Source organism: Urocitellus parryii, chromosome 3, assembly GCF_045843805.1.
Source record: "Urocitellus parryii isolate mUroPar1 chromosome 3, mUroPar1.hap1, whole genome shotgun sequence".
In the NCBI taxonomy this organism is placed as follows: Eukaryota; Metazoa; Chordata; class Mammalia; order Rodentia; family Sciuridae; genus Urocitellus; species Urocitellus parryii.
Window position 1 is genome coordinate 114,777,565 of NC_135533.1, and position 17,779 is coordinate 114,795,343.

At 56.5% G+C, this 17,779-nt stretch overlaps 1 protein-coding gene across 1 annotated transcript in view; it reads right to left on the reverse strand.

Moving 5' to 3' along the window:
* The window catches only part of Myo18b (myosin XVIIIB), a 216,663-nt gene that overhangs the window by 150,089 nt on the left and 48,795 nt on the right, over nucleotides 1-17,779 (reverse strand). The window contains 4 exon segments of the mRNA XM_077796031.1: nucleotides 1,386-1,466; nucleotides 4,256-4,448; nucleotides 6,327-6,417; nucleotides 9,193-9,366. Of these exon segments, the coding sequence (XP_077652157.1) occupies nucleotides 1,386-1,466; nucleotides 4,256-4,448; nucleotides 6,327-6,417; nucleotides 9,193-9,366 (539 nt within the window).

Genomic DNA, 17,779 nt, shown 5'->3' on the forward strand with positions numbered 1-17,779 from the left:
CTGCGGACAGTGGCCAGCCACCCCGAGGGCCCAGGACCCAGGGGCTTCCAGGATGCAAAGCTGTCAGGGCTACGGCTGGGGAGCACGGTGCGCACAGGCCCAGCAGGACGGGCGCCACCTGGCTGGGAAACCCTGGCCCACAGCCCTCAGAGCCACACCCCAGGATCACACGGGGAGTCCCAGGGGCAGCTACAGCTGGACCCCGGGGATCCCGGGCCTTCACCTGGGCCCCTTCCTCTTCTTTTGGTGGGGAGGACGGTACCTGGATGGAGCCCAGGGTAGTTAACCACTGAGCCCCGTCCCCGGCCCTTTCTATATTTTATTTAGAGGCAGGGTCTCGCTGATTTGCTCAGGGCCTCGAGAATTCGGGATCCTCCTGACACGGCCTCCAGAGCTGCTGGGATGACAGGTGTGTGCCACCAGCCTTTGGCCACCTTCTTTGGGGTTGAAATGGACAGCTGGCCCATCCTCAGAGGGCAGCCACTCTAAGTCACAGCCCGTGGCCCCAGGGGACACACTGCCCTTCCCATCCTGCACTGTTGAGTCGTCTCCCGGGCCCAGCCCCTCTAAGGAGAGGGCGAGGTGAGGCAGCTGGGTGGGGAGGGGACTGAGCAGCGCAGCATGGTGGCCACGGCCTGGGCCTACGAGGACAGCTTGGAAACCACCCTGGACCTGGGGGATCAGGCATGGGGAAAAGGGCAGCCTGCAGTGTCCCTGGCAGGAGAGGGGCCACGGGCAGGACGTCCCCAACACGTCCCCCGTGCCTGGTGCTTCCAGTGCCATATCTCAGTGACACGCAGAAGGAACCGTTCTCATTCTGGAGACGAGAAAACAGAGGCTCAGAGAGGTGCATGGTGTGCCCAAGGTCACCAAGGTCAGGACCCAGGCAGGAAGGTTCCCGAGCCTGAGCCGGGTCCCATGCAAAGGTAAAGGAGAAAGGCGTCAATCAAAGGGTCTGAGCCGGGACGGGGCGGGCCAACACAGATCAGGGAGCACAGCGGGTTGGATGGGAGGAGGCAGGTGGAGCACCCAGGTGTCCTAAGGCTGCTCCACCCACTCTTCACTCCCCAGGGCCCAGTCTCTGCAGGGCCAGCTCCTCTGTCTGAACAGAGAGCTGAGGGACTCCGAGATCCCCCTCTGAGCCCCTCCAGGCCAGGGTCAGACACACAGCTGAGCAGGGTCCCCGGCCACAGCACCTTTCCATCTCTGTCACCTGAACCACACCCGGGCCATCAGCACAGACGCTGGGGCGGCTCCCAGGCCTCAGTGTCCCAGCACCCCGGGGGGGGGGGGTGCCAGGTGCAGGCCGTGTGGAGGACCAGCAGCCTGAAGGCTCCAACCTGCTGGTCACCTCTGACCGCCTTGGTGGCGGGGTCCCTTGTTACCTGGGAGGGCTTCTGATCCACCACGGCCACCGTGGTCGCTGGGGAAGACTCTGGGAGGTCGAACTTCACAGGAACACCTTCCTACAGGCCACAGGAGGCAGAAGTTAGGGGCAGAAAGCTCTCAGAAAAAGAAGTGAGGACGTTGCTTCAGCTTCTTATATAAACAATTATTTTAAAAAATTGTATTGTTGGGTGCAGTGGTGCATGATCCAGCGGCTCAGGAGGCTGAGGCAGGAGGATCAAGAGTTCAAAGCAGCCTCAACCACAGTGAGGCCCTAAGCAGCTCAGTGAGACCCTGTCTCTAAATAAAATGCAGAATAGGGCTGGGGACAGGGCTCAGTGGTCGAGGGCCCCCGGGGTTCAATCCCTCGTACCAAAAAAAAAAAAATAAAACAAACAAAAAAACCCCAAAGCAGTAACTAGACACTCAGACAGGGCTGGGCACAAATGTCCAACACAGTGTTGTTTGTATCCTCACCTCGAAATCACCCAGGTGTCCAAAGGAATGTTAATAAAGAAACAGACGTGACCACTGAAAAGCACATTTACTAAAAATCTGTAAATGGGGTGAGGAAATAGAATGCAATGCCGTGGGAAAGACGGTGGACAGCAAGATCACACACACAGGAGGGTCAGAAATTTGCAGAGAAAACTGTATAAAAAACTTAGACTCTGATGAGTCTCAACGACAGCCCACGGTAAAGGGTCACCTCTGGGTGGAGAAGCTAAAGGAAACTGTATTTCTTGTTTCTTTATGGATCTATGCATTTCCTAGGGTTCTTTAAAATAAGGCACATGCACGATTTTGATAATGAGAAATAAGTGAAGCAGTGTGGGAAGTCTCATGGTCACCACACATGGAAAGCCTAACACGGACCGGCCCTCTCCACGCTGCTTCAACAGATATTCCAAACAGCCACTGAAGGGGTGCGGCCACAGTGGTCTGCCTTTTGTGTTTTGATTTCTGGGTCCCTGCCTGGTTCAAGGTCTCTGCAGACTGATGTGCAGCTTCCTTCTCCAGAGGAGTCCATGTCCCTCCTCCTGGAAACAGGGTTCTTCCTTAGACTCCGTGTAACCCACCAAATACAGCCGTCGTGACCCGGACGGAGTCAGCTCCAAGCTGGCCTCCGGGGGCTCCGTGCCCATGGGCTCACAGGCGGGGACCTCTCTCCAGCACCATGACCTCGCTGGGCGGGCCTGCTGGGGGTGAGGCCATCAGGGAGCAGGGACAGGTCTCAGTTCATGGCCAACAGTCCCCCAGACACACAAGAGGGCTCAGGGAAGACCGTCCGGGGGGGCACCCACCAACTACATCTGATCACAGCTCACAGCCAACCCAAGCTGGGAGCAATGGCACCCGCCTGTCATCCCAGCGGCTTAGGAGGCTGAGGCAGGAGGATCGTGAGTTCAGAGTCAGCCTCAACACTCAGCAAGACCCTAAGCTACTCAAGGAGACGCTGTCTCTAAATAAAAATATTTAAAAGGGCCAAGTATGGGGCTCAGGGGTTAAGCACCCCTGGATTCTTAACCCTATGTTCCTGGCACCAAAACAAAGAATGATAATAACCCAGTCAAGAGCAGAAGAGCCACTCAACTCAGAGACCTCTGGGTCTCCAAAGGCTGCTGCCATCAGCAGCAGTTCTTATGCCTCTTATTGTGGCAAAGGGTCACGGCAGAGGAGTGTTATCATCTCACTTTTCCATGTGAAGGAATTAAGGACCAGAAAGGGTGAGCGACTTTTCTAAGGCCACACAGCCAATAAGTGACAGAATTACCACCAGACCCCGTTAATACCCTTTATCGAGACTTCTCCAAACTCCTGCTTGCTCTCCTGTGGCCCTGCGGGCTCCAGCCTCAGACAGGGCCATCCTTCCCAAGGCTATTATCCCATGAGGGCATTGGACGGGTGTTTCTAATATCCTGCCGTGAGCCACATAGCGGAGACAAACTGGTCACCCTCAGAGAAGGAAGGAGTAGAGATGGCCATCGGGGGTCCTGCAATGTTCCTATTGTCCCCTGGGGGAGGGGCCCAGGAAAATGTGCATCTGGAAGAATTCACGGCTGGACGCTGTGTCCTTCTGGGCTTTTCTGTGTTGAAGGCGCCCCCTCCAAAATACAGGTGTTGAAACGCCGTGGCCAATGTGACACGGTGACAGTACCACAGGTGGGCCTCTATGAGGGGATGAGGCCAGCAGGGCTCCTTTGGGGCCTAAACCTTATAAAAGGGGTGTCCCCTGCATCTGGCTCTCTGCCCTCTGCCTCCCGCCATGTGGGGACAGGGTCCCTCCTTACAGACTTCACGGCCACCGGAGGCCTAGGGCAGCCCTAGCCAGAGTGTCAGACTCGCCTGCCCTGGACCTTGGACTTCCAGGCCCCGGGAAGGCGAGGAGATGACCGCAGGCCCCTTGTTCAGAGCCAGTCTCAGGGACGCGGGTAAATGTCTCCACTCCTTTTTCTTCACGGTGGCAGGACTTGGGGGACCCGGCAACACCTGTGCCATTCAGCCAAGTCCCCAGGAGGGGAGCTGCCGGCCCACGGGCACGGGCACCGCCCACTGGGCTGGGAATCGTCACCTAGTGGCGCAGAGTGGCGCACAGGGCCCGTGGGGGTGCGCCAGAGCCAGCACGTGAGGACCGGGGGGAGCGGAGGGGGCGGGGGGAGAACTTTGGGAATGAGGCCTGCGCAGCCCACGTTCCTGGTGCGGGGGCTGGAGGGTGGAGGCTCCGGGTGGAGACCGGGCTGAGGAGGACAGGGAGCAGCGGAGGCCCCGAGGCCAGGCTGGGAGGAAGGGCTGTGGCGCTGGCCGGCCCCACAGACAGACAGGGCTGCAGGCGCTGCAGGGGCCGCCCCCCTCCCCTGCCGAGTCCCACCTCTCGGAGTCGCTCCAGCGTGGACTGGAAGGTGCGCTGGTGGAAGAGCAGCTGCAGGCGCTCCTGGGCGTAATTATGACACAGCTCCTCAAAGGTGGCCGCCCGGTCCTTGCCCTGATGCCGGGGGTTCTGAAAGCCCGGGGAGTCCACCACCATGATGGACGCCATGGAGAGGTGGTGGGAGGAGAAGGATCTAGAGAGAGGAGAGGGAGGCCCTGAGACTACAAAGATTCTGAGAACCTGCTGGTCCAAGCTTCCTGCTGCCCCATCGCAGAGACGGAGAAACTGAGGCTGCAGCAGCAGGCTCGGCAGGTTTGGAGATCCAGCAGACCTGGTTTCAAAACCAAGCTCACCACTTCTAGGCTGTGTGACCTTGGGGAGCGGCTTAACCTCTCTGAGCATGGGTTTCTTCAACCATTAAAGAGTCAACCATTAAAGGTGGGAGGAGGGAGGTTGAGCACAAGGATGAAAGGAGAGAGTAGAAAGCATATCCCATATCGCAAGTTCAAGGCCAGCCTCGGCAACTCCGCGAGACCTTATGCAACTTAGCAAGACCTGTTTCTAAATAAAAAATAAAACGGGCTGGGAGGTGGCTCAGTGGTCAGGCTCCTGTGGGTTCAGTCCCTGGTGCCAAAATTAAAAAAAAAAAAAAAAAAAAAAAAAACTGGTGGTGCACAGGGACAGTGAGTTTCCAGGGACTGTGACTTACTTCTCCACCAGCCCTGGGTACAGAATCAACTGGCTGGAGGCCACCCAGAAAATGGGTGACAACATCAAGACCCTCTCTTTCCCCAGGGGCACACCGAAACAGAAGAACTCACCCCGTGAGGGCATTAGTGAGGGTTCTTTCAAGCTGTCCCCTTGGACCTCCTGGTGTGTCTGCCAGGGCGGACAGAGTGGGGTTTGCTCACGTCAAAATGCAGGAGGAAGAGACGGGAGCCATCACGCGGGTGTCCACCCTCGCTCTGCAAGGATGGGCTGTGTGTCCTGGGACAGGTGCCCAACCTCTCTGAGCCTCAGCCGCTCCTCTGTGACAGGGTTCATGAGGAGAGGGCTGCGGGGAGGACTGTGATCACCCGTCCACAGTTGGGAGCTGGCCTTTGCAGGGTGCCGAGCTCGGTGGGGGCCATTTGCTATTATCACCATTAGCAGGATGGGCTTGGGGGACCCTGCGCCTCAGCTCTCCCTTCTCCCTGCTGAGGTTCTCCACCTGCAAGGCGGGGCCAGCGAGAGCAGCCACCATGGACGTGGGTGGAGACGGGGACGGCCCTCCCAGGCGCGGGCAGGCTCAGGACACCCACCTCACAGTGAGTGAGCTCCAGAACCAGGCCAAGCCTCGCCCTGGCTGGCTGGGGCCTTTCCCTGCCCGTGGTCACCTCCCCTCCCATCCTCTAAGCACCTCGAGCCACTGGAGCCTGGGGTCCAGATGGCAGTGACTGCCGCAGCGCCTGGGGAAGTTGGTACCATGGCTATGACAACCCGGAGGTCCCCGTAACTCTGTTGCCACACATAGCCTCGTCCCTGCACCAGGATTCCCGAGGCTCTCTGGGCCTCCTCCCCTCACCTGCTGTCCCTCAGCCCTGCTGGACAGGCTGGGGGCCCTGTCCACCGTCCACTGCCGCCAACATGCGTTTTTTTTCTTTTGTGGTAGGCCATTGACTCCTGAGCCCCATCCCAGCCCTGTTCTGTATTTTATTTAGAGACAGGGTCTCCCTGAGTTGCTTAGGGCCTCACTGTGGCTGAGGCTGGCTTTGAACTCTCGATCCTCCTGCCTCAGCCTCCCAAGCTGCTGGGATGACAGGTGTGCACCACTGCCCCCAGCCAATGTGCTTTTCTTATTGGAATTTTTACAGCCAACAACTAAAATTCCTTGTTGGTTTCCCTTAATCCTCTGATGCCCCTGGGGAATAGACCTATTTTACAGATGTGAAAAGGGAAGCCAGAGAGGGAAGGGGACTGGCCAAAGTCACACAGCCTGCAGGGGGCCTCTGTGGAATGCGAACCCAGCTCAGAAATGCCCCTCGGCGAACCTCGTGCAGGAGCTCCTGGTGCCCCAGCAAAGGCCACGTACCTGTTGATGAGCGAGACGACAGCAGCAAAGAGCTCCTGGTACAGGCCGCCGGCCATGCCCTCCACGCACTCCACGCCCGTCATCTTGAGCCCTGGAGTCAGAAAGAGGACGGGGTGGCAGGCCACTGTCACCACCTTTCAGGGCCGAGGACATTGCCACCGGACAGCAGGGGTCGCTTGACTTGGAAAATACCCCTCCCCAGCGCCACTGTTGAAATAGCGCCAGCTCCTGGGACAAGGTCCAGGTGATTTATGAGCCCTCCAGGGTCTCGCGCCGCCTGCCCTCCCGCTCTCCAAGCTGCCCCAGGTGACCCCAGTGCTCCACGTGGGCGGCACTGCTGGGGACGGGACCCAGAACCACCCCAGGGCCACCTGTGACAGGTGGGTTCCCAGCCATGGTGGGAGGGGGCGGGGTCCCAGCCATGGTGCCCGTGGGGGAAGGAGGGGCCTTTGGGGGCGTGGCCTTTGGGGGCGTGGCCTTTGGGGCGTGGCCTTTGGGGGCGGGGCCTTTGGGGCGGGGCCTTTGGGGGCGGGGCCTTTGGGGCGGGGCTCTCAGGGCGGCCTACTGGGAGGCTCCAGGTCACTAGGCCATGCGCTTGGGGGCCTCACTTTTATTTCTTTTTGCTTTATTTACTGCTGCACTTTGGTTACTCTACCACTGAGCCACATCCCCAGTCCTTCCTGATTTTTATCTTCAGACCGGACCTCCCTAAGTTGCCCAGACTGGCCTCAAATTTATGATCCTTCTGTCTCAACCTCCCAAGTTGCTGAGATGGAGGCATGGGCTGCCACACCCTACTAAGAAACATACCCTTGAAAGAGATAGTGGACCTGCTGCCCCATCACAGGCCCAAACGCAATGAGATCAAAGGACCACAAATCAAGCCCTTCAGAACTGTAAGCCAAAATAAACCTTTCCTCTTTTTACTTCCATTAGCTCAGGTATTTTGCTACAGTAACAGAAAACTGACTAACCCAGTCACCTCCTCAAGGAAGCCTTCCTTGACTGCCACCAGCTCTGTCCTGCTTTTACTACACAACCTATGGCATAGTCTTTACTCATGTGGTGATTTTAAACCTGTGTCTCTCCCATGAGAGGACCCCCTCGTGCCCCAGCAAAGGTAGTGCCCTGAAGTCAGGGACTGTCTCTTGAGTTTTTCTGGCCTTTAAATCCTCCATACCTTTTATGTAGTAGAAACGTGATGAATGTCTGCTATTTTCTGGAGGGAAATTGGGCAATTTTTATTTCAGTAACTGTCACCTGTTATATACTGGGGGACTTAGTCATTTCACTCCTGGGCTTTTTTCTCCTAATGATACATTCTGAGAAACAAAGATGTCTTGGTGCGCGGGTCCTTCCCCCTGCTGCTGAGATTCACTTTCTGGAGACACCTTAGGCGCCCGCAGACTCTGTGAGGCCCGAAGTGGGCTCAGGCCCAGCCCGGCTTGGGGCTAGGTGTGGAGGCACATGGGTGGAGGGGGGAAGACTCCTCCTGCGACCCTCAGGAGGAAGGGAGGGCTCGATGGCCCTTCAACCCACACACCTGGGCACGCAGGTAAAACGGCCACCTGGGTCAGAGTGGGGAAGAGGGCAGAGCTGGGCGTGGGGACGACATGCCCTGACCCTGGAGTGCTCACACCCGCCGCAGAATTCAAGCCACGGCTTCCCCATCTGCATTTGTGGGTGCCGGGGGCGGGGCGCTCTGCTCGTCCAGCAGCCCCCAGCGCTGTCCGCCCTCCTCCCCTCCACCTCTCCCTGGGCAGTTGCTAGGCAACCCACAGCCTCCCAGCATCTCTCCAAAGCCGCAGCCCCCCCTCCCCCCACCTGCTCCGCGTCCACCCTGGAGACGGCCTGAGAGGTCAGCTCAGGCTGGCCAAGCAGCATGTGTGTGTGTGTGTGTGTGTGTGTGTGTGTGTGTGTGTGTTGCACATCCAGGTGCCTTTATGGGCTGTGCATCTGTGCAAGGATCCAGGGGACTTCTGAGGAAGCCACAGCTCAGACACTGCCACTGTCCCGAGGAGAGCTGCCTCTAGAGGGCCCTCAGGGGCCCCTGGACCGAGAGCCCGAGGCCACCCTCGCTCCCCGACTGCAGGAGGGCATCTGGTGGGCAGAGCTGCAGACCCCGGGCTCCGCGGCCCCAGCCCTGCAGCTGCAGAGCACTGTCCTCCGCTTCTCCCTGCACCAGGGAAAAGCACCGGCCCACCTGGCCATTGCGGAAGGCGTCCTCGGTCCCTCCCTTTCCCGTAGGGTTCCTGCTGTCACCCCAGCTAGTAAACTGGCCTCAGCCTCCGCGCTGTGTCCCCTCTCCACCATGTGTCCCCTCTCGCCCCGTGTCTGTCACCAGCTCCCTTGTCCCACACACCCCCAACCTTCCCCGGGCTGAGCTTTGTACAGAGGGAGTCGGCACACCGGCCCTGCCCGCCGCTCCGAGCTGCTGGTGGCTGAGAGTAAAGCCCCAGTTCCCAGGCCACAGGGAGCAGGTCCCCTGAGCGCCATCTCTACCCCCAGGCCCTCTCCTCTACCCCAGGCCCAGCAGTGCCAGCCTGGCCTCTGTTCCACAGAGAAAGGCCACTTCCCCCTTCACGGCAAGGGCTCAACTCCTGTGACCTCCAGAGGAATGCCTGGCCCCTTGGCACTGCCCCCAGTGTCCCCGCCCCAGCCCAGGCCGCTCCCAGGATGTGGCAGCCTCATGGTCGCTGGGCAGAGCTAGGCACTGCCCGGGTGGGAGCCTGCCACTCCTGCTCCCGGCCCAGGGACACAGAGGGGGGCTTCGATATTTCTTGATGAGCCAATGGAAGAAGGCTGTGCATGCCCCGTGGTGGGCCAGAGGACACCCTGGCCACCCACAGAGGTGACGGCGAGGTACCTGGGCTGGCCTCCTCCTCCTCGAGTCCCCGTGGCCTGGGCCTGGACGTCACTTGCTCGATGATCTGCCGCAGGTGGTGCTTGAAGGTGGCCGTGTTCAGCTCCTCGAACTCACAGCCCAGGGCCGCGGCTGCGTGGTTCGCCCACTCGAAACGCATGAACTGCTTCCGGCCCACTGCACGGGGACAAGAGGGACACCATGGCCCGAGTCCAGGCACGAGGAGGCTGGACACCTCAGAGCCCGCAGAGAGCCTTGCCACCTCTCCACCTCCGGGAACCCACTGGGAGGACCCCAAACAAGGGCCCCACCTGGCCCCCCGGGTGTCGTCTCCAGATCAGGGTCAGCTCTCCCCAAAGGCAGGCGCGGCCTATTTCCTCCCCATTGCCCCGTTCACCTCCTCAAGGCTCCAGAGGCTGAGGCAGGAGGACCGAGAGTTCAAAGCCAGCCTCAGTGATTTAAGACCCTAAGCAACTCGGTGAGACCCTGTCTCTTAAACACAGAACAGGGCTGGGGATGTGGCCCAGTGGTCGAGGGTCCCTGGGTGTGATTGTGATCCCCAGTCCACCCCACCAAAAAACAAATCAAGGGGAGGCACTGTGAGTGTGGAATTGGGTTGTGGTAGGTAAACAATGATGTGTCCCCTCCCCCACACACTCATCATCCACCCATGCACCCAGCCTCAGCCCCCTGCCACCCTCCACCCAGCCATACTGGATCCAGCCATCCATCTCTCCAGTGCTTATTTATTGAGCTCCTACTATGTGACAGACCTATGTTGTCCACAGGGAGATCAATGACAGACACAATAGATAGGGACATCCTCACAGAGCACACAGTCTGTGGAGGGAACGGACAAGGAGCAGGGAGACAATTAGATAAACAAGACAGACACACGGATAGGATGACCTCAGATGATAAAATTATCACACACACATCCTGCAAGGAAGAAACTAAACGGGTGGTGAGAGAGAGAGAGACTGAGGGAGTCATTATCCATTTGGGATGGCCACAGGGAGACATATGGAACTGGGCTGTGAATGGTAAGAAGGAGCTGCCACATACAGAACCAGGGAAGTGCTTTATAGGTAGTGCAGGTGGTACAAAGGCCCTGGGGTAGAAATGAGCATGGTGTTGGGGAGACACCAGGAAAGCCAGTGTGTCTAGAGTACATCAAGGGAGGGGGAAACTAGATGGAGCTGAAGAAGCAGTGGCGAGCCATGCTACGGGGTAATGAGGCCATCCAGAATCGGCAACAGACAATGTGAATAATGTCCACTGTTGAATGTTAAGTGAAAAGCAGAGTAGAGAACTACCTGAGGATGATGGCAAAGTTAATCACTCCAAACCGCTGCTATCCATCATCCTAAGCTGCTGCCACAATAATAAAAAAGGAAATGTGGCCACATATTAAATCATAACTGGCTAAGGAGATTCAGGGTTTCCAGGTTTGTTAGACAGGCTGTGGACTAATTCTGTAATCAAAATAAAATTAAATGATTTACTAAAATCAATATCAGTGCCATCCTTTAAAAATGCTCTCCCAGCTCCTATCTGCTCCCAAATGTGTCTCCTTCCTTGAAATAAGAATAGCAGGTGCCCATAGAGGGTCCCTGTCCAACCCAGGGCTCACCGAGGACCTGTTCTTCAGAAGGACGTCCTGAGGAGACAGCCTGGGGACTGGGGATCTAGAAGGAAGGTCTCGTCAAAGACTTCAGCACCACCCGTCACTGAAGGTGTCCCAGATAACACGGAGTCCGGGGTCCTCCAGCATGCCAGTCACTCAGCACTGGTCACCACAAAAGGGTCATTTTTATGATCCTTATTTTGGAGTTAAGCTCCACTAGATAGAAGATGATACTCACACTCAGAGGGAAAATGTGGCAAATCAAGAAGTCTTGCCACTTCAAAATGATGAAGAAGATGATGATAGTGGGGTGGTGGTGCTGATGGTGGTGGTGGTGGTGATGGTGGTGGTGGTGGTGGTGGTGGTGATGATGTGGTGATGGTGATGATGATGATGGTGGTGATGGTGGTGGTGTTGGTGGTGGTGATGGTGGTGGTGATGGTGGTGGTGGTGATAGTGATTGTGATGGTGGTGGTGGTGATGGTGGTGGTGGTGGTGGTGGTGATGGTGGTGGTGGTGATGGTGGTGATGGTGGTGATGGTGATGATGTGGTGGTGGTGATGGTGGTGATGGTGGTGATGGTGATGATGTGGTGGTGGTGATGGTGGTGATGGTGGTGATGGTGGTGGTGGTGGTGGTGGTGGTGGTGGTGATGGTGGTGATGGTGGTGATGGTGATGGGATCTCAGACAGTCACAGCCCCAATGACCTTGTTGTTGACATTTAGGGCATGGGTTATGTGGAGTGCGTGGTGTGGGGCATGCCTTGGCCCAATGTCCCTCCTTGCCACACTTGAAGCAGGCACCCGGGGGGGTTTTCAGTGATGGGCGGCGACCCGAGGAAGCACCCTGCAGCACCTGGGCGAACATTTGAAATTTATTGTGTTCGGCCCTGTGCTTGCGGCGCTCGATTTCCTCATCTCGGTTGTGAAAACCCTTAAAGGCTCCTGCCAAGATCTCAGTCTGGGGGTGGCAGGGCCTTGTTCGAGCTTTTTTTTTGCCTGGATGTTGGGGTAGCTCTGCTAGAGGAAATACGTCATAGGGACATGACAGCCATCTGGGGTTTCGGGATCTGGGTTAGTATACTGCTGAAGGGCTTTCGTAAGCTGATCCAGAAATTCTGATGGGTCTCCTCTCGGTTTTGAAGACTCTCTTATAATTTTTGGAAATTGACAGCCTTACATGCCGCCTTTTTGAGCCCAGCCATAATACATGCGGAGAATCGGTCCCTACTCTGTGTGCCAGCTTGTGTGTTATAATCCCAGTCGGGAGTTTGATCTGGGGCAGCAAGTGGCCCCGGAGGGTGACTGGGATTAACTGGGTGAGTTTCATCCGCATGGGCTCTGGCAAGTTCCTAGACTCTGGTACATTCCTCAAGAAGGAGAGTATTTAGCCAATAACATGTATATCTCATGGTGAGTGAGGCTACAAGCCTGGAGGACCCATGGAAACTGTCTTCTGTGGTGAATGAGCCCAACCTTCGCTCGAGTTGCGTGAGGTCATTCATAGAGAACGGGACATGTACCGGATAATGCCCTCAGGTCCAGCAGCCTTTCTTAAAGGGGCCATGGTTTGTGGGACTAGGGAGAGGGACCTAGTTTGGGGGGGACAAAAGGTGCCAGGGGGAGCCGACGGGGGAGGTCGGTAGGGAGGGGGTTCATCTGCAGGATCAACAGGAGGGTCAGTAGGGTCACTGAGGTAAGAGCATAGGTCAGGGAGAAGGAAGAAGAGAAAAGGCCTCAACATGGGGGATCTCCCTCCATTTTAACAAGCGCTCACAGGAGTTAAACAGAGCTGAGAACTGCGGGATCTAGGGGTCCTCCTGGTGGCCACTGACTTTGTCTGATTCTGATTGGCCTTATCAAAGGCCAATCTTGTGTGCAGAATTTCGTGAGAGCCTTGGGATTTCCATCAGGAGTGAGGGATCGCCGATCCAGACTAGCCAGGAGGCATTTTATGGGGGAGTCTGCAGGGAGGGAAGAAGAGGCCCCCATAATGGTCCCTAAGAAGGAAGTGGGAAGGTGGGAAGGGTCCGGAACGGAACAGAATTGGATGAGCCTCCTCACAGGCGTCCCCACAAGGAGAGCTTGACCAATAGGACTCAGGAGAGTCGGGGCCGGGAGGACGGTCGAGTTGTCACCCGAGAGTCCAGCCGGCAGGCCCAGAACAGCCAGAAGTCACACACCACCTGGCCCCAGGCTTCTCAGTTTATTTAGGCCAGGAGAGGGACAAGGGTGGTTAAACAGTGGAGGGGGGGGGTACCTGTTCTTCCACCCCTCAGGACCTCCCACTCATGAGCCGGGTTCCAGAGAGTCCACCGTGACCGTGAAGGTCGAGTGGGGTGCGTTCTCTCCTCCAGATTGGGTGTCAGAGGTCTGTCGGACGATCACGGTCAAAGCCCCTGCGTAGCCCGTCTGAAGTTGGATACCTGATAGGGGAAGTCACCTACTGAAGAGCCAGTGTTGTGAGCAGCGCTTGAAAGAGTGGACCAGGATGGCAAGCCTTGAGAGAGGGCCCTCGAGCAGCAAGGCATTCCCCCTCCTGGGTTTCGGCACCAATGAAAGAACCATCAAGGCTTGCTGTCGGAGAAAATGCCCCTTTATTGAGGAACAGCTCTGCATATTTATAGAGTCAGGGGTGGTCTGACAGTAGGCATGGGGTGCTTTCTGATTGGTGGGAAAGGATCAGGTGAGCCAGCAGGGCTCACCATTGGACGACTCTTCTTGGGGGATGGGGAAGTTAGTCTTTGGAGCCAGGGCGACTCCCAACAGTGGTGATGTTGATGGTGATGTTGATGGTGATGGTGGTGGTGGTGGTGGTGGTGATGGTGGTGATGGTGATGGTGGTGATGGTGGTGATGGTGGTGATGGTGGTGATGGTGGTGATGGTGGTGGTGGTGATGGTGGTGATGGTGATGGTGGTGATGGTGGTGATGGTGGTGGTGGTGATGGTGGTGGTGGTGATGATGGCGGCGGTGGTGGTAGTGGTGGTGGTGGTGATGGTGGTGGTGATGGTGGTGAAGATGGTGTTGATGGTGGTGGTGATGGTGGTGAAGATGGTGATGGTGATGGTGGTGATGGTGGTGATGGTGGTGATGGTGGTGATGGTGATGGTGGTGGTGGTGGTGATGGTGGTGGTGGTGATGGTGGTGATGGTGGTGGTGGTGATGATGGCGGCGGTGGTGGTAGTGGTGGTGGTGGTGGTGGTGGTGATGGTGGTGGTGGTGGTGGTGATGATGGTGATGGTGGTGGTGATGGTGGTGGTGGTGGTGGTGGTGATGGTGGTGGTGATGGTGATGGTGATGGTGATGGTGGTGATGGTGGTGATGGTGGTGATGGTGATGGTGGTGGTGATGGTGATGGTGGTGGTGGTGGTGATGGTGATGGTGGTGATGGTGGTGATGGTGGTGATGGTGGTGATGGTGGTGGTGGTGATGGTGGTGATGGTGGTGGTGGTGGTGATGGTGGTGGTGGTGGTGGTGGTGGTGGTGGTGATGGTGGTGGTGGTGGTGATGGTGATGGTGGTGATGGTGGTGATGGTGGTGATGATGGTGATGGTGGTGGTGATGGTGGTGGTGGTGGTGATGGTGGTGGTGATGGTGATGGTGATGACGGTGGTGGTGATGGTGGTGATGGTGGTGATGGTGGTGGTGATGGTGGTGGTGATGGTGATGATGGTGGTGATGGTGGTGATGGTGATGATGGTGTTGGTGATGGTGGTGGTGATGGTGGTGATGGTGATGGTGGTGGTGGTGGTGATGGTGGTGATGGTGGTGGTGGTGGTGGTGATGGTGGTGGTGGTGATGGTGGTGGTGGTGATGGTGGTGGTGATGGTGGTGGTGGTGGTGATGGTGATGATGGTGGTGATGGTGGTGATGGTGGTGATGATGGTGATGGTGGTGGTGATGGTGGTGGTGGTGGTGATGGTGGTGGTGGTGGTGATGGGGGCAAGAAGGAGCTATGTTCCTATGTCTCCTATTTAACATGGCCTCTCCACTTAGCTCCCGTTTGGAGCTGCAGAGCGTGTGCTAGAGTGTCCTGAGCAGCACATGGGAAAGCTGGACATGTGTCAGCCACAATTAGTTATTATTACTATTAGATCTTTTTTCATTTTTTTTCCAGTTTTTAAATCTGCTCTCATTAGTCACTCTGACAGTAGGATGCATTTTGACACATTGTTACTATTAAATCTTCCCAAGAGTCCTAGAGTGTGAAAACTGACTCAGAGATGTCACCAGAATAGCAGACAGCCACTAACCTCCTTTAACCAAACCAGTCCTTCAAATGCCATCTTGAAGCGGGGTGCCCTAAGCTGATGACCCAACAGACATTTTTTTAAAATAGGGACTCACTTATCTCCTTCACTTAAATGAATACGTTGTAAAATGAAATGTTACTGTGATATCTTAAATGAGAATCCATTATCACCTGTCGCAAGAGAATGTAGAAATAAATACAACGAAAGCACCAAAATGTCATTAGATTCTAATTAGATCTGTCACCTGCGCCTGCCGTCCTTCCGTTCTCTCTGTCAGGGAGATTAGCAGGTAACGCCAGAGGCCTCCCAGGTCATTACCACCGAACAAGATGTTCTTGTCCCCAGTTGGGGACTGAAAGCAAAGTGAATAGGAAGGAACTTTCTAGGGTATTCCTGTCCCCTCACCCTCCACCGCTGCTCCCTAAAATAGGGTCCCCAACGTCCCACAGCAGTGGCCTTCCTGGCCACAGAGAGCTGAAGGATGTCATGACGGAGATCCGCGATTGCTATTTCTAAAAAGAAGACCAGCAAGGGAGAGGGCTCTGACCCCTGCAGACGGGAGGGGGACCCTCCCAGGTGTGTCTGAGATGTGTCCTGCCAGCACAGCCCAGCAGGGGGGAGGGTCTCAGGAGAAGGTGGGGCTCCACTGGACTGGAATTTTCATTGGGCTCAGGGCAGGAAGAGAGGGTTGGGACAGGCCCCCTGGGGATGGTGGGGGGCTGGCTAAGGTCCAGGAGTGGCCAGGAGACCCTGCTGATTGACAGGAGTTGTGTCGGCGCCTGATTGGTGGTTCTTTCTCGGACCCGTGTTGCTTAATCACCTCAAACCCACGGAACAGTCCCGGCTGCCTCCCCAGATCCTGGATCAACCTGACATCAGGAAGGCTCAACAAACCTCTGTAAAGTGAGCAATGAAATGAAGGGATCTGTGGATGAATGGGTGGCTGTCACCAAGGATGGCCCAGGTCACTTCCCTTCCAGGCTCCTCCAAGATTTGGAAAAGAGAGCCAGGCACAGTGGCACACACCTGTCATCCTAGCAACTCCGGAGGCTGAGGCAGGAGGATCATGGGTTAAAGCCAGCCTCAGCAACAGCGAGGCCCTAAGCAACTTGGGGAGACCCCGTCTCTAAATAAAATACCCAGAGGGTCTGGGGGTGGGGCTCAGGGGTCGACCTCTCAAGAGCAGGACCAGGTCAATGGCCCCTGGGTAGGAACGGAGACGTGGAGCTGGACAGGATGGCCACCCAGAAGGGGGCCAGAGATTAAAACGTGTGCCACAGTGGTCATCCTCCAGAATGTTCCCAGTGTCTGGAGGGGACAATGAATGGTCCCTGCATCACCTCCACTGGTCACGGGCATGGGTGGCGGGGTCTCAACGCCGCAGGACTTCTCAGAGCCTTGAAAACATATCCTGTGATCTCCAGGGAGGGGAAGCTCTGGCCTAGCTGAACCCGAGCTGAGAGAGCCCCACCTACCAGGCAACCCAGGGAAACCGCCTCAGAGTCACCTGCCCACAGCCTTTTGTCACCAAGAGCCCCAGTGGGATTTGAACAGAGAGAATAAAGGAGAAAGTTGTGCGAGTGAGAGAAGGAAATGGGGGAACACAGGAAGGCATGGAGCTGTGGTTCTGATGTCAAATCCACCTAAAAAGCAGGTTTTCTCCTTTTATGATCAATGCAGAGACAGAGAGAGGGGGAGACAGAGGGAGAGACAGAGGGAGAGACAGACAGAGGGAGAGACACTGGCTGTTTTAGCTGGGCACTGGGAGTTCAATCGCTATCAATTACCGTGGGCTCCTGCATTTATTAATAACCAAGTTACCTCTCCTCCCAACAATAGCTGGGCGGCCCTGAATCACTCAACATTGTGTGACTTATTTATAATGTTGGTGCATCTGGTTCGCATTTGCTCACACAGAGATTTCCAATTCCCAGGCCTGTGAAGACAGAGACCACCTGCGGGGAAGAGATAAGCCACAGAGGCAGTGGCTGCCTCAAGGAAAGGCAGCACTCAGGAGCTGACTGCTTAGTTTAAACCCTACTTCCTCTGCTGAAAGCCCTGTGATGTTGGGGAAGTGGGATCCACCTGGAGCCTCAGTCTCCTCTTCTGCAAAATCAGATTAACAATGGACAGAATCTGCCCCCAAGGAGTGCATCTGGAGACTCCTGGAGGTCATGTGTGCAGAATGCTAATGTGGTCCCACTAGGAGGCTTCCAGGGTCCACTGATCAAAGGTTCAGAAAATGTTCTGGGGACTCTGAGCAAGTGTCCTGGGAAAAGAAGATTCCAGGGCAGGGGCAGGTCCAGTGGTGCAACTGGAGGCTGCGAAGTCCTGCAAGGAAGGGCCCAGCCCGGCTCCCACCTGCAGGACTTCTCAGAACCCTGACCTACCCAGGTGCCCTGGATGGCTACAGGAAGGGAGTGGGGTGGGGTGTCTCCCAGACTGATTTGGTCAAGAAGCCAGGGGCCACGGCTCAACTAGAGGTCCCCACAGAATTTCCGTCTGGCTGTGGTCCCTCAAACAGGAAGTGTCACCTCTCTGAACCTCAGTCTCTTTATCTGTAAAATGGGGCAGCTCCTCTCCCAGGGGGTCACTCTGGGGATGGAACAAGACGGACAAGGACGTGAAGCTGCCTGGGAGAGTCCCCAAGCCCATGACAAGCTGAGGAGCAGATGGGTTCAGAGGACCCCGGTGGGCAGGTGTCACAT